The following is a 14,744-nucleotide window of genomic DNA, read 5'->3' as shown; positions in this document are numbered from 1 at the left end:
CTAATTACTGTAATTTTTATTAGGCAGAGGCTTGAGCTATCAAGAAAGAATTTGAAGAAAGTACTAATAGCTCTTCCCTTGTTTACTTAAGTGAGCATGCAGAGAACACACATGGAATAGCTAGGCAGTCATCAAATTAGTGAAATCAGTGGTGTTAAAATCAAAAACACCTTACCGTTTTGAGGTTATGTTCGGCTTTCGAGTTAAAAAAGTACTTTTTTAAGCATCTATTCTTTTTAAGGTCTAAAGTTGCCCAATTACGGGAAAAATTTATTTACTTTTTTTGTTTTGTTTGTTGTTCTTTTTTTATTTGAGTTTCCACAAGAATTTCTTTGTTTTTCTGCATGGGTGCTTTATATACCAGTAGCCAGAAAAAAGAGCAGTGAATCTAATATAACTGATACTGTCTCTGTTAATTACTTTATAGAATCTGAAACTAAACATACGGAAACTAAGTCGATCATGGTTTTATGGTTCATTTCCAAAGACTGAACCATATACATAGGTACATACAAAAGGACAGACTTACAATAAACCAAGCTATATGATATCCATCAATTATTAGATCGATCGTGTTTAGAAAGACAAAATCATTAGACTATCTAGAAGGACAAAATCATATACAATCATATGAAAGGACGAACTCACAAACATAAATACATACAGTTCCACCAAGTTATTACACATGATGTGAGAGTGTAGATGTTTTTTCTAACAAACTCTAGGGGAATATTCGAATAAATCGGTACTCCTAAAAACTCATCTTATCAAGCATTAAGACAATGATATAACTCTCAACTCCTGTAATTCATTCCACGTTTTTTTTACAAGGAACCCAGAAAAGATTAACTCTTTATAGTAAAAATGACAAAATTCTTTTTACCAGTTTCTTGATACAGTTTCTTGATATAGCCAACTCTAGAGAGAGACTCGAGTGAGTCGGTACTCTTAAAAAGTCATCTTAAGGTAATGATATAACTCACAACTCTTGTATTCTCTTCAAAGTTACTGCTTTTAGGAACCCAGAATAGAGTGACTATTTTATTGTAAAAATGACAAAACTCTTTTTAGCAGTGTTTTAATATAAATTTATGGCCAATTTTATGTCAAAAGTTATCAAAAAAAAAACTAATTCAATTCTTAAAAACGTATTACCCCATCTCAGATGGTAGTTTCCGTATGTTTAAAAAATTATTATTTGTAGAAAGTTTTATTAGCGCAAAAATTGCAAACATTTCTTCACAATTTTCGGTTGAAGTGTGCGAAATTGCATTTAAAATAACAAAAAATATTCGGTGGGGAGCGGTTGGAAGATGCAGTAAAAAATTTCGAACCACAAAAAAAAAGCAGGAAAATATTTCAAAAACCAAATACTGCACTGATAAGGACATTTATTTAGGTTATATAAGTTTTATTTTGTGATTTGATTGGATTTTTGCGTGTTGAAAAGTGCATTTGAAATTTAATTTAAATGTAAATTTGTGTGCATTTTTCTATGCAATTCATGGAACTGAAAATTCAAAAAAAAAAAAAAATTGAAATTAAAATTGCATTGAGTGCAAGCGAATGTACTTTAAACTTAAGTGCACAATACAAATAAAAACTGCATATTTATAAATAAGAAAAATATATATATATATATATATAATATTTTAAAAATATATATAGCAACAAAATATATATTGAATTTAATTTCACTAATTAATAAAAAAATTTTACTACTAATTCTACTACTATTATCACTGCAGCTACTACTACTGCTACTACTATTCCGGCTAGAAGTTAGGAAATCAAATAAAATTAGAAATGTTTCCCCTTTACACATTTTTGGCTCAATTTTCAAATTTTCACCGCAATCAAGTGTAGCTCCGGTACCCTAGGCAACGATTATTGCTATATCCTTGTGTGTAAAGCATCCTTAAATTTGTTTTTAAGTACGTATGCGCCCCCTGCAGTACACTTTTACTCTTTATCCTACTAATCTTGTGCAATGTTCAACGATTTTCTTTTCAAGCTTTTCGATTTTAGAGTCAAGTTTCTGTAGCAATTGCTGTTGTTGCTGTTGTTGCTGCTGCTGCAATTGTTGCAACAGATCCAGTAATAAATACAACTGCAACTGCCAGTGTCTCTCTACTGTATCCAGTGGTGTCAGTATTTCTACTGTTGCATTTACAATTGCTTTCGTTCCCGGCCATGCAGAAGACGCATGTTGTGTTAAACCAATACCGCATGTTTTACTCTCCATCACATCACATCAATATAAGATTTCATTTCTATTATTTTTGCTATTGTTGCCTTTAGTATTACAATGCATTGCTGCTGTTGCTGATACTTCTATTGTTGTTGTTGTTGATGTTGTTGTTATTTAAGAGAAGATTTTGGTATATGCCAAGGATTTTTGGTCGATTGTGGTTTCAGTTTCAAGTATAAAAATATTTACTTTTTTATACTTTCTGACTGCAATTGCTGATGTACTCTGACCAACATGTTGCCGATGCCGTTGCTGTTGCTATTGCTATTGTTGCTGTCTGTCTGTTAGGTTTTTCTTATTTTAAAATTTGTAACTAATATATTGGCTGGCATTGCCTTGGCTGATGGCCACTATCTTCTTCTATTTTTGTTGCTACTTATATTATGTAATATGCAAGCAATATGCTCCTCTACTTTGTTCTTCAATGTGCACTTATTTCCCTCAATTTGTTGCTCTCAGGACATAAACTTGCGTTTTTAAGTTGCTGCAGTTTAATGTAAAATTTATTACAATTTCAATACTCCATGAGGATTACAAGTACTTCATTGCGAAATATTTTACTACCTTAAAAACGTAGTAGAATTTGTTCGTTGAAGTATTTTACTGAAGCTTTAACTTTGGACACTGATTTGGAAATTTGTTGTTTTAATTTTACTGAATTTAAGACAAGAAATCTGTTAGAGATCTCTTATAGATTCAAAATATTGCATTTGAGTATCATAGTAGAATATCGTCCCTGCATTAGAGAAGATTTACGGTACATCTCTGATGTTGGGCCAAGAGAAGAACTCTAGATCAATACTATATGATTTTTGTCATATTTATGGTAGCCCATAGTGATAACAAGCATAAAGATTATTCATACACCATTCAGACAATACACACAAAACACAGACAACGTCGAAGAAAACAGGCACGATTGCTCTATTTAAGTAAAAGTGCATCAAGCTGAGAAGTCTAAAACCGGGTTCAAAACGGGAGTCTCAAAAGCTTGACTTTTCTACTGATGAAAGATAGACACTGACATATAACATTGTAGTTTAGTTAGCACCAATACTGTAGTACTGCATAGGTATTGCTTTAGTTGGAGCAGTTGGACTAAGTAAATCTCTTCAGCACATTGAGAAGTCATTGGCATGAAAAACAGAATGTCTTTCGTTGAGGACTTCTGGATATCTTTACAGTAAAAAACAGATAACCTCTCCACTCAATATTTCCCTTTTGCTTCAGATCAAGGTTTGATAGTCACAAAAATTGTGACCAGTTGTCTGATTTGTTTTTATATAGAGACTAAATCACATCTCTTTAAACAGACCAATTTTGTTCAATGTCTGGTGACCTATAAGATAAGCTGTTAGTTGCTTTAACTATGTTCTTTTAAAACTAACCATTACCTGTAGTGTTGAGCTAATAGCGATATCTTTTAAATATAACCTTTGAATTCCTATTAGGGACCTGGTCGTGGTCTGAGACTTGGTTGATTCTACGTTAAGGTTATATACAACAGCATTATGTAGATGATTCGAATCTTGCTAGCTGATTCGATTAAAACTTGGACCTCTATAATTATATATAAGTAATTCATATTTCATAAAACTGCCATATTATCTTTCGATTCGGGTAGTTGTATTGGTAAGTAAAACTGATATACGTACTTACTTCCGAAAGTGTCCAGAAGCTTTCCAAAGTCAGCACGATCAGTTGTTTGCTGTTACCAGGTGGTAGTACCGAATGCATTTATATTGTTGGTCACCTGCTTCTTTCATCAAAGTTGTGGATTTCCTGTATCGTATAATAGGACAGGTATACTTAAGGACTTGTAGAGCTTTTTTTTTTTCGAGGAAGAAGATTTATTTCTTAATTGCCCGCTTAGTCCAAAGTAACATCTGTTGGCAAACGTGATTCTTCGTTGAGTCTCCAGGGCTAACTTTGAACTTACAGTTTGTTGATAATTGAGGTGGTTTCCAAGACGCTGGTGAAATTTTTTTGTTGATAATGTATTTAATATGAATGTATATTCCTTAATAACCACAAGATCCATATTCTTCGCTCGACTTGTGAAGCTAGAAAAAGCAGCAGAGACGGCGCTGGTATTTAGACTAACGATATCAATATTATCGGCATATGCAAACAGCAACAGACTTTTTAAAAACTGATGTGCATTATGCTCTTTAAATTCATATCGGAAGTATGAACTATAGAACTCAATCTAGGTACTTAAATTATAGAGGGGGGAGGGGTGTGTGAGAAGATCGGAGTAGATTTCAATATCATTTTGAATATTGGAGCACGTTTTTTTAGAAAAACTTTTTATAATAAATTTGATTTTAACGTCAATATGACAGAAGTGACCCTTTTTTCTTTAACAGAAACTGTATGGTCAGCCAAAAATTCAATTAATTAAAATAGTATAAAAATAATTTTGTTGTTGTAGCTCATTGCTGTTCGAAGCTTCTCTATTAAAAGCTTTTTATTTAATAATGCTTTTATTTTAAATTTATAATTAAAAAATAATATAAAAGCGAATATTAGTTATAAAAAACATATCGATTCATACCGATTTCTTTGACTGGTTGTCTTACAAAATGATAACTATGGTAAAATTCCACATTTCATATGTTATATGTACAAATATCCACTCTAGAAGCTATTACAATTTCAATAGTACAATTCTTTGAACTCAGTATAGATATATTAATGTAGATTCAAAATTCTGTGTAAAGGGTATCTCGGATTTGGATAAGTCTTTGTTTGTTACATTTCAATTAGTAATTTATTCCAGTCGCTCTGTTTATTTAAGTTTTAACATCCCTGCCTTTCATAGAAATTCTTTTCATGAATTGCTGAAAATTTCTTTATACTGGTTTCAGAACACAGAATAATTAATTCTCCAACCATGTAATAAATATTTTTCTATTAATTAATGGAGTTGCTAGTCTCACAAAAAATAAATGACTTCATGAAGTTTAACTGACGATTGAAATGCATCATAAATCAAACCCGGTACGACCGGACAAAAGCGGATTTAACACTTTTTACATGAACGAAACATATGGCGTAGTGTCCCTTTTCAGTGCAACATGGCATTTTACAAAAAGATGAGTTAATTTATCATAAAAAATAATAATAAATAATAGAAAAAATAACAAGCGACTGAAACCCACTGAAAAACTGCTGACATTAAACAGTTAATATGAGTGATGCCAGGGAAAATTCGAAAGGGGAAAATAACTGAAATCTGAAAACAGACGTCCAAAATAGAAGAAAAAAAAGCAAAAAATAAAAAATAATAAAAAAGTATTAAATGAAAAAAAAATAAACGAAAATATAATTTATTGTTTTTTTCATACATTTTGACAAATTAATTTAATGACACACAAATGTTGCACACACAATGACACTGACATGAGGGGCATGAATCATGTGTCGTGTTGCACCCGCTGACCGACAAATGTGCCGCTGCAATAATTTTGTATTTAATAAATATTTTACATAAGCTCAATATTTTGTATTTCTTGTCAGTTGCATATGTTGTCAATGTAGCCAATGTAGCCATAATATAGCCAATGCAGCCAACGTAGCCAGTGTTGCCAATGTTACCAGTGTTGCCTGTTTGCCAGCATACGTTTTTGTTTATGTTGTTGTCAGCATTAAAAGGTAATCACTGGAAAAAGTGCAAGCCTCTGCTCCTTTTTAATTTTATTTTAATTTTTGATGGTCAGTGAAGTCATCAGTGGAGCAGAATTAAGTAAAGCCTCAGCCTCGACGAGAGTGGCATCATAAACGGCAGCCTCATTGGCAACTGCATCAACGAAATAACAGCGTTAATGATAGAAAATCTGTTGACCATTTATGAGCCAGGCGAGGACCACAAAAAAATTTAAAAGGACAAAAGTTTAAAACTGTTGCGATTTTTTTTTAAATTTAGTAGAGAAAAAAATGTTAATCGCCATTTAATTTTTAATAAAATAAAATTCAACTTAACAGGACATATTTTGTAAGCGCAGGTTGCTGTTGGGCTTAATTAGTAAAATGACTAATGGAGTAAAAATTCACTGAGGGGTTTAATTTGACTATAATAATAAAATAATTATTGCAGATTTATAAATATATAAATTGCTAATAGTAGAATATTGAACATTGAAGAAATTAAAAAACATGAGATTTAAGGGCCTTCTGGTGTTTCTCAGGTAGTGTCCTTAGAGGTACCATTCGATACTCTCCTAGAGATCGTCAAGCGAAGTATTTACCTCTATTCTCTTTAGCTAGCTAATAACAAATGGAGGTCACTTAATTCGTAAGTGCTCTGTATAGAGAGATCAGTTGTTGGAAACTCAAATAAATGAAGGAAGTAATCCAGAGGTCACTCGAGAAGCTACGAAGAAGAATTGTAGATTGCAGAAGTTATAGAAACTTACAATAAAAGACAGATCATTAGAGAAATACTTTCTTGTCAAGTCGTCTAACTGTTTATCGGTAAGTAAAAAATTTTCATTTTTTGAGACTTTTTTATGTATGTTGCAAGAGTTCCAGTTGCATGGCAGGAACTCACTGCGTTATATGCGTGATGAGCTTATACTGCTTTATCTTATAAGACCAGTGCATTACATTCTAAATTTAATGTAATCTACGTCTTCAACTTCAGTTTTTAATTAATTTATATGATTAGATATTTCATTTCCTTGTTTTGTGGTAAGTTGGTTTCTTTAACAAGTGTGATTGTTCATGTTTCTCGAATCAGTCTGTATGTACTATAAGTGGTATATTTTCTGTTAGGGTTGGTTCAAAAATGTTCAACCAATTAATAATTTTATTTACCTTTCTTTGAAATTTTTAAAAAAGAAATTTTGGAAATAAATTCGCTGTCCAATGAACGTAATATAAACATGGGCTTAAAAGTGAATTCTCTGAAAGCTGGAAGATCGTCTATCTTTTGTGACTTCATCTAAATGTCCATATATTTTCAACTGGTCATATTCTTTTACGATCTAGGTATAAAATTTTGTGTTTTAAACAGTACTTACTCCTTCCTAAAACTACAGATGTTTGATTTACTTAAGGAGCTGGATAGTTTTTGGTGTGAGTAATATCGCTGAAGAGTAGGTAAGAGTTTAATCTTCTTCCTAAAACTAACTTTTATAATTAAAGATTATTTTATAAGTGTTATTTTACTTTTCCTTTACTACATGAATATTATGTAGTAATATTTCTTTTATTCATTTATCTTAGGCCAGTTTACATAGTGTCAAGTCATCTTTCTTTGAATCTTTCTCGATTTTTCCTAAATGCTGTTTCTTGTAACGTAACTCCATTTGTAGTCATTTTTAATAGATCTGTTAGTCACTGTATGCGCTGTAATTTGATATCATTTATTTTTTTCATACGTCTTCTTTGCATCAATATTTTTTTGAGAGGCGTAACATACTTACAAAATGGTTTTCTAAATCTGTGAGCTTGAAGTCTTCTATATTTATCCATGCTTTTTCTTTATGTCACTGCTCTATCGAGAGGTATTCTTACTAAATGGTTTAGTTGATCTGTGCCCTGTTATATGACGTCCTTTATTTCTTTTCATGCTACTTCTTGGAAGAAAACTCTTTTAAGAGACATTGTGTTATTTGATACATCTTATGTCAAACAATATTGGGGAACTATTTTGTATAATTTGATATCATCAAATATATAACTATAATCTTCATGGCTAACGTTGTACTCAAAAATTTCAGAAAACTTGATTCCATATTAAAAACGTGTACTTCATTAACTTCACTACCCAAAGAGGGTGATTTAGTTAACGAAATATTCTGCTTTCCTGTTACTCTGTATGAATAATTAAACAAATTCACCTTTGCTTTATATAGAATGTATGTACATGGAATTAAACGAATACGAATGACATACCGGATGTACATGACACCTCCATAGAAGGCAAAAGAGTGCGACATTAGAAGTTTGGTTCTAAGCCCAGCAGGTCAAGTGCGCTTCGTCCGACTTTGTTTGGACTAATTAAATTTGAATAGTGATTTTTCACAAAAGGAAAACAAACTTCGAAAGCAACTTTAAATACTAAATAGTATATATAGTACACCGGCATACACATTGGAGAAGACATTTTGCCTTAAGGAGCAAGTTTGCAGTTATGTCCTGCGGTTGTTTTGATGTAGTTCTCGATTCTAACCGCTGCATAAAAAGTGATTACTGCTCTGCCCTACTGTCCTCTGCTTTAATGAAAGGAAGTTAGGGAGTTGCTTTCAACTTAATTTTTTTTGGGTAAAAATAAGTTTACATTGTAGTAAGTACAGTATGATAAGGTAATACATATACAAAAGTGTGGAGTACTAATATTGTACAGTATGAAGCAAAACAACTCAAATGCAAATATTACACGATCTGCGAGTGGCAACTGTGAAAATGGCGGAAACAGGACGGAAAAGGAAATGCGCTCAATTAAAATTTTAAAGTCAACAAAAATTGAAAAAAATACATTATATAATAGTTAATTGAAAAACTCGTATTTAAAATAATAAAGTAAAAATATTAATATTTAATTAAAAGTAGCTAAAGGGAACAAAAAAAATGAACAAAAAAAAAAAGAATTAAAAATTTAATAAAATGTTTTTTTTTACCGTTAACTATGAATATATTTAATTACTTTTATATATAGTTAGGAATTTTGAAATTAAATCAGAACGAGTTGACTTAAAAAGTAAGGGTACCATAATGAAAGATCATATCGTTCACCAAAAAGTTATAGTAAAAAATAAGTGCTCAGATATATATATATATCTCATATTAAAAATAATTAATAATTTATATATATTTACATAATTATATATTGATTCTTTCATATATGCAATATTATAGTGCTATCATTAATCACAAAACCTTGAAATATATAAGAAGACGTATTGGCTTAGTAACTAACTTTTTGAAGTGTGAGTGACTTTTTCTTATTCTATATTAAACCAGAATTTATAGTTATTCAACATATCTCTTATTCAAACGGTCTTAAGGTTTCTGGATCTCTTCTACGGTGAAAGAAAAAAACATATTAATCATATTATTTAAATATAAATTATTTATAAAACTACATCAGTTGAAAAGTCTCAGGGTTTTCATATATATGTCGTCTTTTAACGACCATGAAAAACTACATGGTTTTTGGAAAGTACTACCTTCAAGCAATTATATTCATAATTTTAATACAATTTGACGTTTAATTTATAAGTTACTACTTTTTAGTAAGCTACTTTTGTTATTTTTGGAACAATGGATTCAAAACAATTTCACGTATTAATTTATCATTGCTTTTTAATGGAAAAAAATACCGTTCAATCCAACGCTAGTTTTTTTAAATATTATTCAAATTATACTCCATCAACAGCAAGCCTTGATCGTTGGTTTACAGAGTTTGAATATGGCTGTACAGCCATTGAAGAGGTCCTACGCCTCGATCGTCCAAATTATGCGTTAAAAACACCCACAAAGTTGTTTTGAAAAATTGTGAGATAAAGTTGAGTGATATAGCTAGTTCTCTTAACATATCAAAGGAACTTATAGGAATTTTTTAAAGTTGCTATCAAAATGGCTGCCGCATCTGCTCATAGTTGATCAAAAGCAAAAACGTGTGGATGATTCAAAGAGCTATTTGAAGCTATTTAATCGGAGAAAAAGAATGTTTTACATTGATTGGTAACTGCAATTCAAACATGTATCTATCACATTATTTTGGAATCAACACGGTAGTCAGCTGAGTGGAGAGCAACCGGAGAAGGCACTCCAAAATAATCATAAGCGCAACAGTCGACTGTTAAAGTTACAGCTTCCCTAGCTTAAAAAGCACGAAATGTAACATTCATCGACTATCATAAAAAGACTTATTGATTGCATTGTATGTCATACTTTACAACTGGCTACTAGAGATCCCTCATATTCAAAAAGTAAACCTGATTGATAAATCCAACTAACACTTTACTTAGTAGGTGATAAGTAATTTTTACCTGTTGAAAGAACCCACATCAAAGTTAACTAGTTAATATTTTAAAAGTTTATTTAAAAAACAAAAATTTGCTTTTTCAACAGAAAAAAAAATTATAGTACATATATATTTTTTCAAATATTATTAAGTAAAGAAAACTATTTGGATCAACCCTTAAAATTAATACAATGCATCGTAGTATATATCATTTAGTTTCAAAATTTAATTCAAACGAATACCAGAAAAATCATTTAGAAAACCTCAAAAAAATAGAAGAAGATCGTATAAAATATATGACGGAAGCGACAGCCAGTCTCACCAATAATACACTACAGTTAACTAGCTTACGTCCAAAATTAACTGAAGACTCTTCAGCATATAACTTAAGTAAAGACACCTTAAAGAGCTTGTCATATGAAGCAGAGAAATGCAAGGTTTCAATGTTTTATGAACAATCTAATACTGAAGGTTATAGTCCAGCTGCTTCTACCATAGAACAGGATTCCGAAGAGAATGATATGACAGAGAATCCTATTGTTTCCAGCAGTTTTATCGAATCTGCGAAAAGAACTGCTAAAAAAGTTGTAAATCGGCTGCGTCGCTTCATTCCTTAGGATTCATCTTCCATTGAGGTGGTTTAGTATGCTGCAGCCAAAGATCAGTTATAGCTGGAAATTATGATATTTGCTGTCGTGTATGGTAGGTGACTATTAACTTTTACGATAAGTGCGATGAAAGAGTTATATTGTGGGACTGATATATATATTTTTGATATTACAATAAAATTTTCGGGAGCTCCTAAAAATTCACAGCATATATGTAGTGTTTCTTTACTTTAAAAAGTGTATAATTATTATTTAATAGTTATTTTCAAAAGAATTCATTAATTATGCTTTATAAGTTTGATTAGAACACGTATTTAAATTTAAGACTTATAGAAGAATGCAAATAAATAGTTAAGGATAATCAGTAGATCCAAACAAATCATGAATAATTTAGATTTTACGGGTATTCTTTATTTTAAAGAGATATTATTATTGTAGCCTCTTGCTAAAAAATGCAGACGTATGGAGACTTGGTTGTATTGGCTTGGCTGAGTCTTGTGGGAACATTCATGTTTTATCATTTCATTTTGTTTTAGAGTAAAATTTTCCCGATGATAAATCGTATTGACTTTAACACCAGGCTCGATGAAAACTAGTGGAGAGCGTTTATCGGTGGTCTCAGTTGCCCTTAATATTAACCGTAGGCATTGGTCGATAACCACGTGTGTAGTTATGGAGCCATGACAGTGACAAAGCTTCAGTTAGCCGATAAGTTATAATAAATAAATGATGGTTTTGGCTTAAAAAATCTGAGGCGGAAAAAAGAAATGATTTTATAATTATTTTTAAATTAAAAAAGTTTTATTTCCATATTGACTACAAATGCCGAATACTTTGTGCCCAGTTTCGTAACAACATTTATTTAAATTTTTTATCTATGGTAAAGAACCATACTTTCATGTACTGTTTAGTATATGCGAAACAATTAAGCAAAGCTTTTAAATATAGTTTATAATAAAACATAAGTTATAAAAATAAATCAATTAACTAAATTGGTTTAAGGAAATTTAATTTTTTAAAATACATTGTTTTTTTTATCCATGAAACATTAAAAGTATAGCAGTTTAATAAAAAAATAAGAGGATATAGTATATTGTTAGGTTTTAAATTATTACGTATTATAACAAGGTATGTTATTTTCATAATCCATAAAAAGTGCAACAAAGTATTTACTTTTTAAACCATATTTTTCTTTATGAAACTCAGCTGTATTTAAAACAACTCAAATTTAAAAGCAAAGCTGTAAAAAGGATAACAAAATTTTCCAAACTATTAAAAGTTTTAAAATATTTTAATTTCTCTCGAAAGCATAAAGCGCAATATAACGCATATTACACCCACATTAAGTTTGAACATGCAATTTTTGACGCCCAGTGCCCAACGCCCACAATGAACCACCAATTAAAAAATCAAATTGCAAGAGAAATCACTGAAAAGCTTGAAAGGATGGGGAGACTTCAACAAAGCGCATCCTTCTTTGAATTTCTTTACACGTTTAAAAAATGGCGAAAGGAAAAAATAAATTCACACAAAAAACGGAAATCAATGTTGGTGCCTTTCCCTGTTGCGATGACTGAGCGCTAAGAAGTGTGGGCTTTTAAAAATATGCATAAAAATTCCTAGAAAAATGTTTACTTAATAAATCATAAGCTGAAGTGCATATTTTAAGCACTTTTACCTCTTCGGGCTGCATTATAAGGGAACACATTTCCAGAAAACCATGTTGAAATATACTTGAAACTTAAAGAAAAGAAATTATTTTTAAATGAGTTCTGCGTGTTTAAGCAAATGAAAAAGTAATTTAGTAAACTTAAATGAAAAACTATTTTTAATAAGAGTAATTATAAAGTAATTCTTTATATATAACTACACTTAGGGGAATATAACATACATTTTCTTAATACAAGAATATTAAGCTTAAGTATAAAACGAAAGAGTCACTAGATATGTTTTTGCTCACATTCGATTCCACCCAAGATATTAAAAAAATCTACGAAATCAAAACAATTCTTAATACTACTGTCAAGATCGAACCAGTCAAAAGTTCTCCACTTATTCCTCAATGTACATCCTGCCAATCTTTCAACCACACAAAAAACTTCTGTTCAAAAGTCCCACGCTGCGTTAAATGCACAGGCTTGCATAGCACGATTGACTGTCCCAAACCTGCTGAAGAAATACCGAAATGCTGCAATTGTGGTGAATCTCACCCAGCTAACTACCGAGGATGTATAGTTGCCAAGCAACTCCAAAAAATTAGGGATACACAAAGAAAACGAAATCCTCAATTCACTAGTAATGTAGATGCTGCGGATACAGCAATGCATACGCAAAAAAGTAATCAAACTTTCGCTCAAGTTCTGAAAAGTGGTTCTACCGAGTTACCATCGACTCAAGACACTAATAGCTTACTATTAAAAATCCTGGACAAACTTAATGCTCAGGAAACTTTTAATAAGCAACTTGAGAGCCGCCTTCAACTCCTTGAAAAGAGTACAAAAATCCAACATGTCTAAACTTACCAAGATTATGCTCTGGAACGCCAACGGGTTGTTTCAACACAAAAATGAACTAGAAGCGGTCCTCAAAACTGAGAACATAGATATATGCCTTATCGCAGAAACCCACCTCACGAACCAATCATATTTCAATATAAATGGTTATGATGTGTACCACGCAACTCATCCAAACAACTGTGCCCGTGGAGGCAGTGCTGTCATAATCAAAACGAATATTAAACATTATGAATACTGCAAGCTGTCATCTGATGAATTTCAAATGGTAGCAGTAAATGTGGAATTCCAGTACCAAGTCTTGAATGTTGCTGCATTGTACAGTCCACCAAGACACTCTGTCAAGTCCTCACAATATGAAATACTCTTTAAACACTTAGGCGAAAAATTCATCATCGGAGGAGACTTTAATGCAAAAAACACACATTGGGGTTCACGCCTCACAACAACCAAAGGAAGAGAACTACTGAAAGCAGCGAACAGTATGCACTGTGACTTTTTAACTAGTGGAACGCCAACATACTGGCCCACTGATTCGTCCAAGATTCCTGATCTTATTGATTTCTTCATTACACGTAAAATTGCACCCACATATGCCCAAGTGAACACTATGTACGACCTCAATTCAGATCATTCTCCGGTTATTCTAGTTTTGGGACAACAAATGACCAAAAAACTTCCGTCACCCTACCTAACTAACAAATATACTGACTGGAGTTATTTTAAAGACATACTCGAGGCCGAAAATTATCTTCACGGTGTACTTGAAACTGTCGATGAAATTGAACTAGAAACCCTCAAAATCACGCAGACAATACAACGTGCAGCATGGAGTTGCACCCCATCCATTCAACGACATAATCACGCTATCAACTTTCCTAATGAAATCGTATCAACTCTTCGGACGAAACGTTTTCTGCGTCGAAAATGGCAGCAATCACGATCTCCAACAGATAAAGCGGCACTAAACCGTATAACACAAAAGCTACGACGGAGAATTAAGCTTTTCAAAAATAGCTCGTTTAATAATTACCTTTCTCAGCTTTCAGATAAAAAAACGTCAGATTACTCTCTTTGGAAATGTACAAATAAATTAAAAAGACCCATCAGCCACATCCCAGCTATACGAGCTAACAACAGTAAATGGGCCCGAAGTGACTTAGACAAGGCAAATGTTTTTGCTGAATATCTTGAGGAATCATTTACGCCTAACTGCGGTCAAGATGACGAAACTTATGACGAAACAGACAATCGTTTGATTTTAGAACCTGAGGTTCAGATCCGTCCTGTTACTCCAATAGAGCTAGAACAGGAAATTCAAAAGCTGAAAAATAAAAAATCGCCAGGTTTTGACCTCATCACCGCCGAAGTATTAAAAAAGGTTCCTAATAACATAG

General features: G+C 31.8%; 1 protein-coding gene across 1 annotated transcript; it reads left to right on the top strand.

Moving 5' to 3' along the window:
- The first annotated feature begins 10,356 nt into the window (after nt 1–10,356).
- On the top strand, nt 10,357–11,045 carry LOC119683836. The gene is made up of 2 exons (XM_038097700.1): nt 10,357–10,848; nt 10,887–11,045. The coding sequence occupies exon 1, from the start codon at nt 10,418–10,420 to the stop codon at nt 10,841–10,843; it is 426 nt and encodes a 141-aa protein (XP_037953628.1). The 5' UTR covers nt 10,357–10,417; the 3' UTR covers nt 10,844–10,848; nt 10,887–11,045.
- Nucleotides 11,046–14,744: the final 3,699 nt, after the last annotated feature.

The sequence above is a fragment of the Teleopsis dalmanni genome, chromosome 2 (genome assembly GCF_002237135.1).
Source record: "Teleopsis dalmanni isolate 2A chromosome 2, ASM223713v2, whole genome shotgun sequence".
In the NCBI taxonomy this organism is placed as follows: domain Eukaryota; kingdom Metazoa; phylum Arthropoda; class Insecta; order Diptera; family Diopsidae; genus Teleopsis; species Teleopsis dalmanni.
The sequence above is the reverse complement of the archived record's forward strand: the minus strand, read 5'-3'. Positions and strand labels throughout refer to the sequence as shown.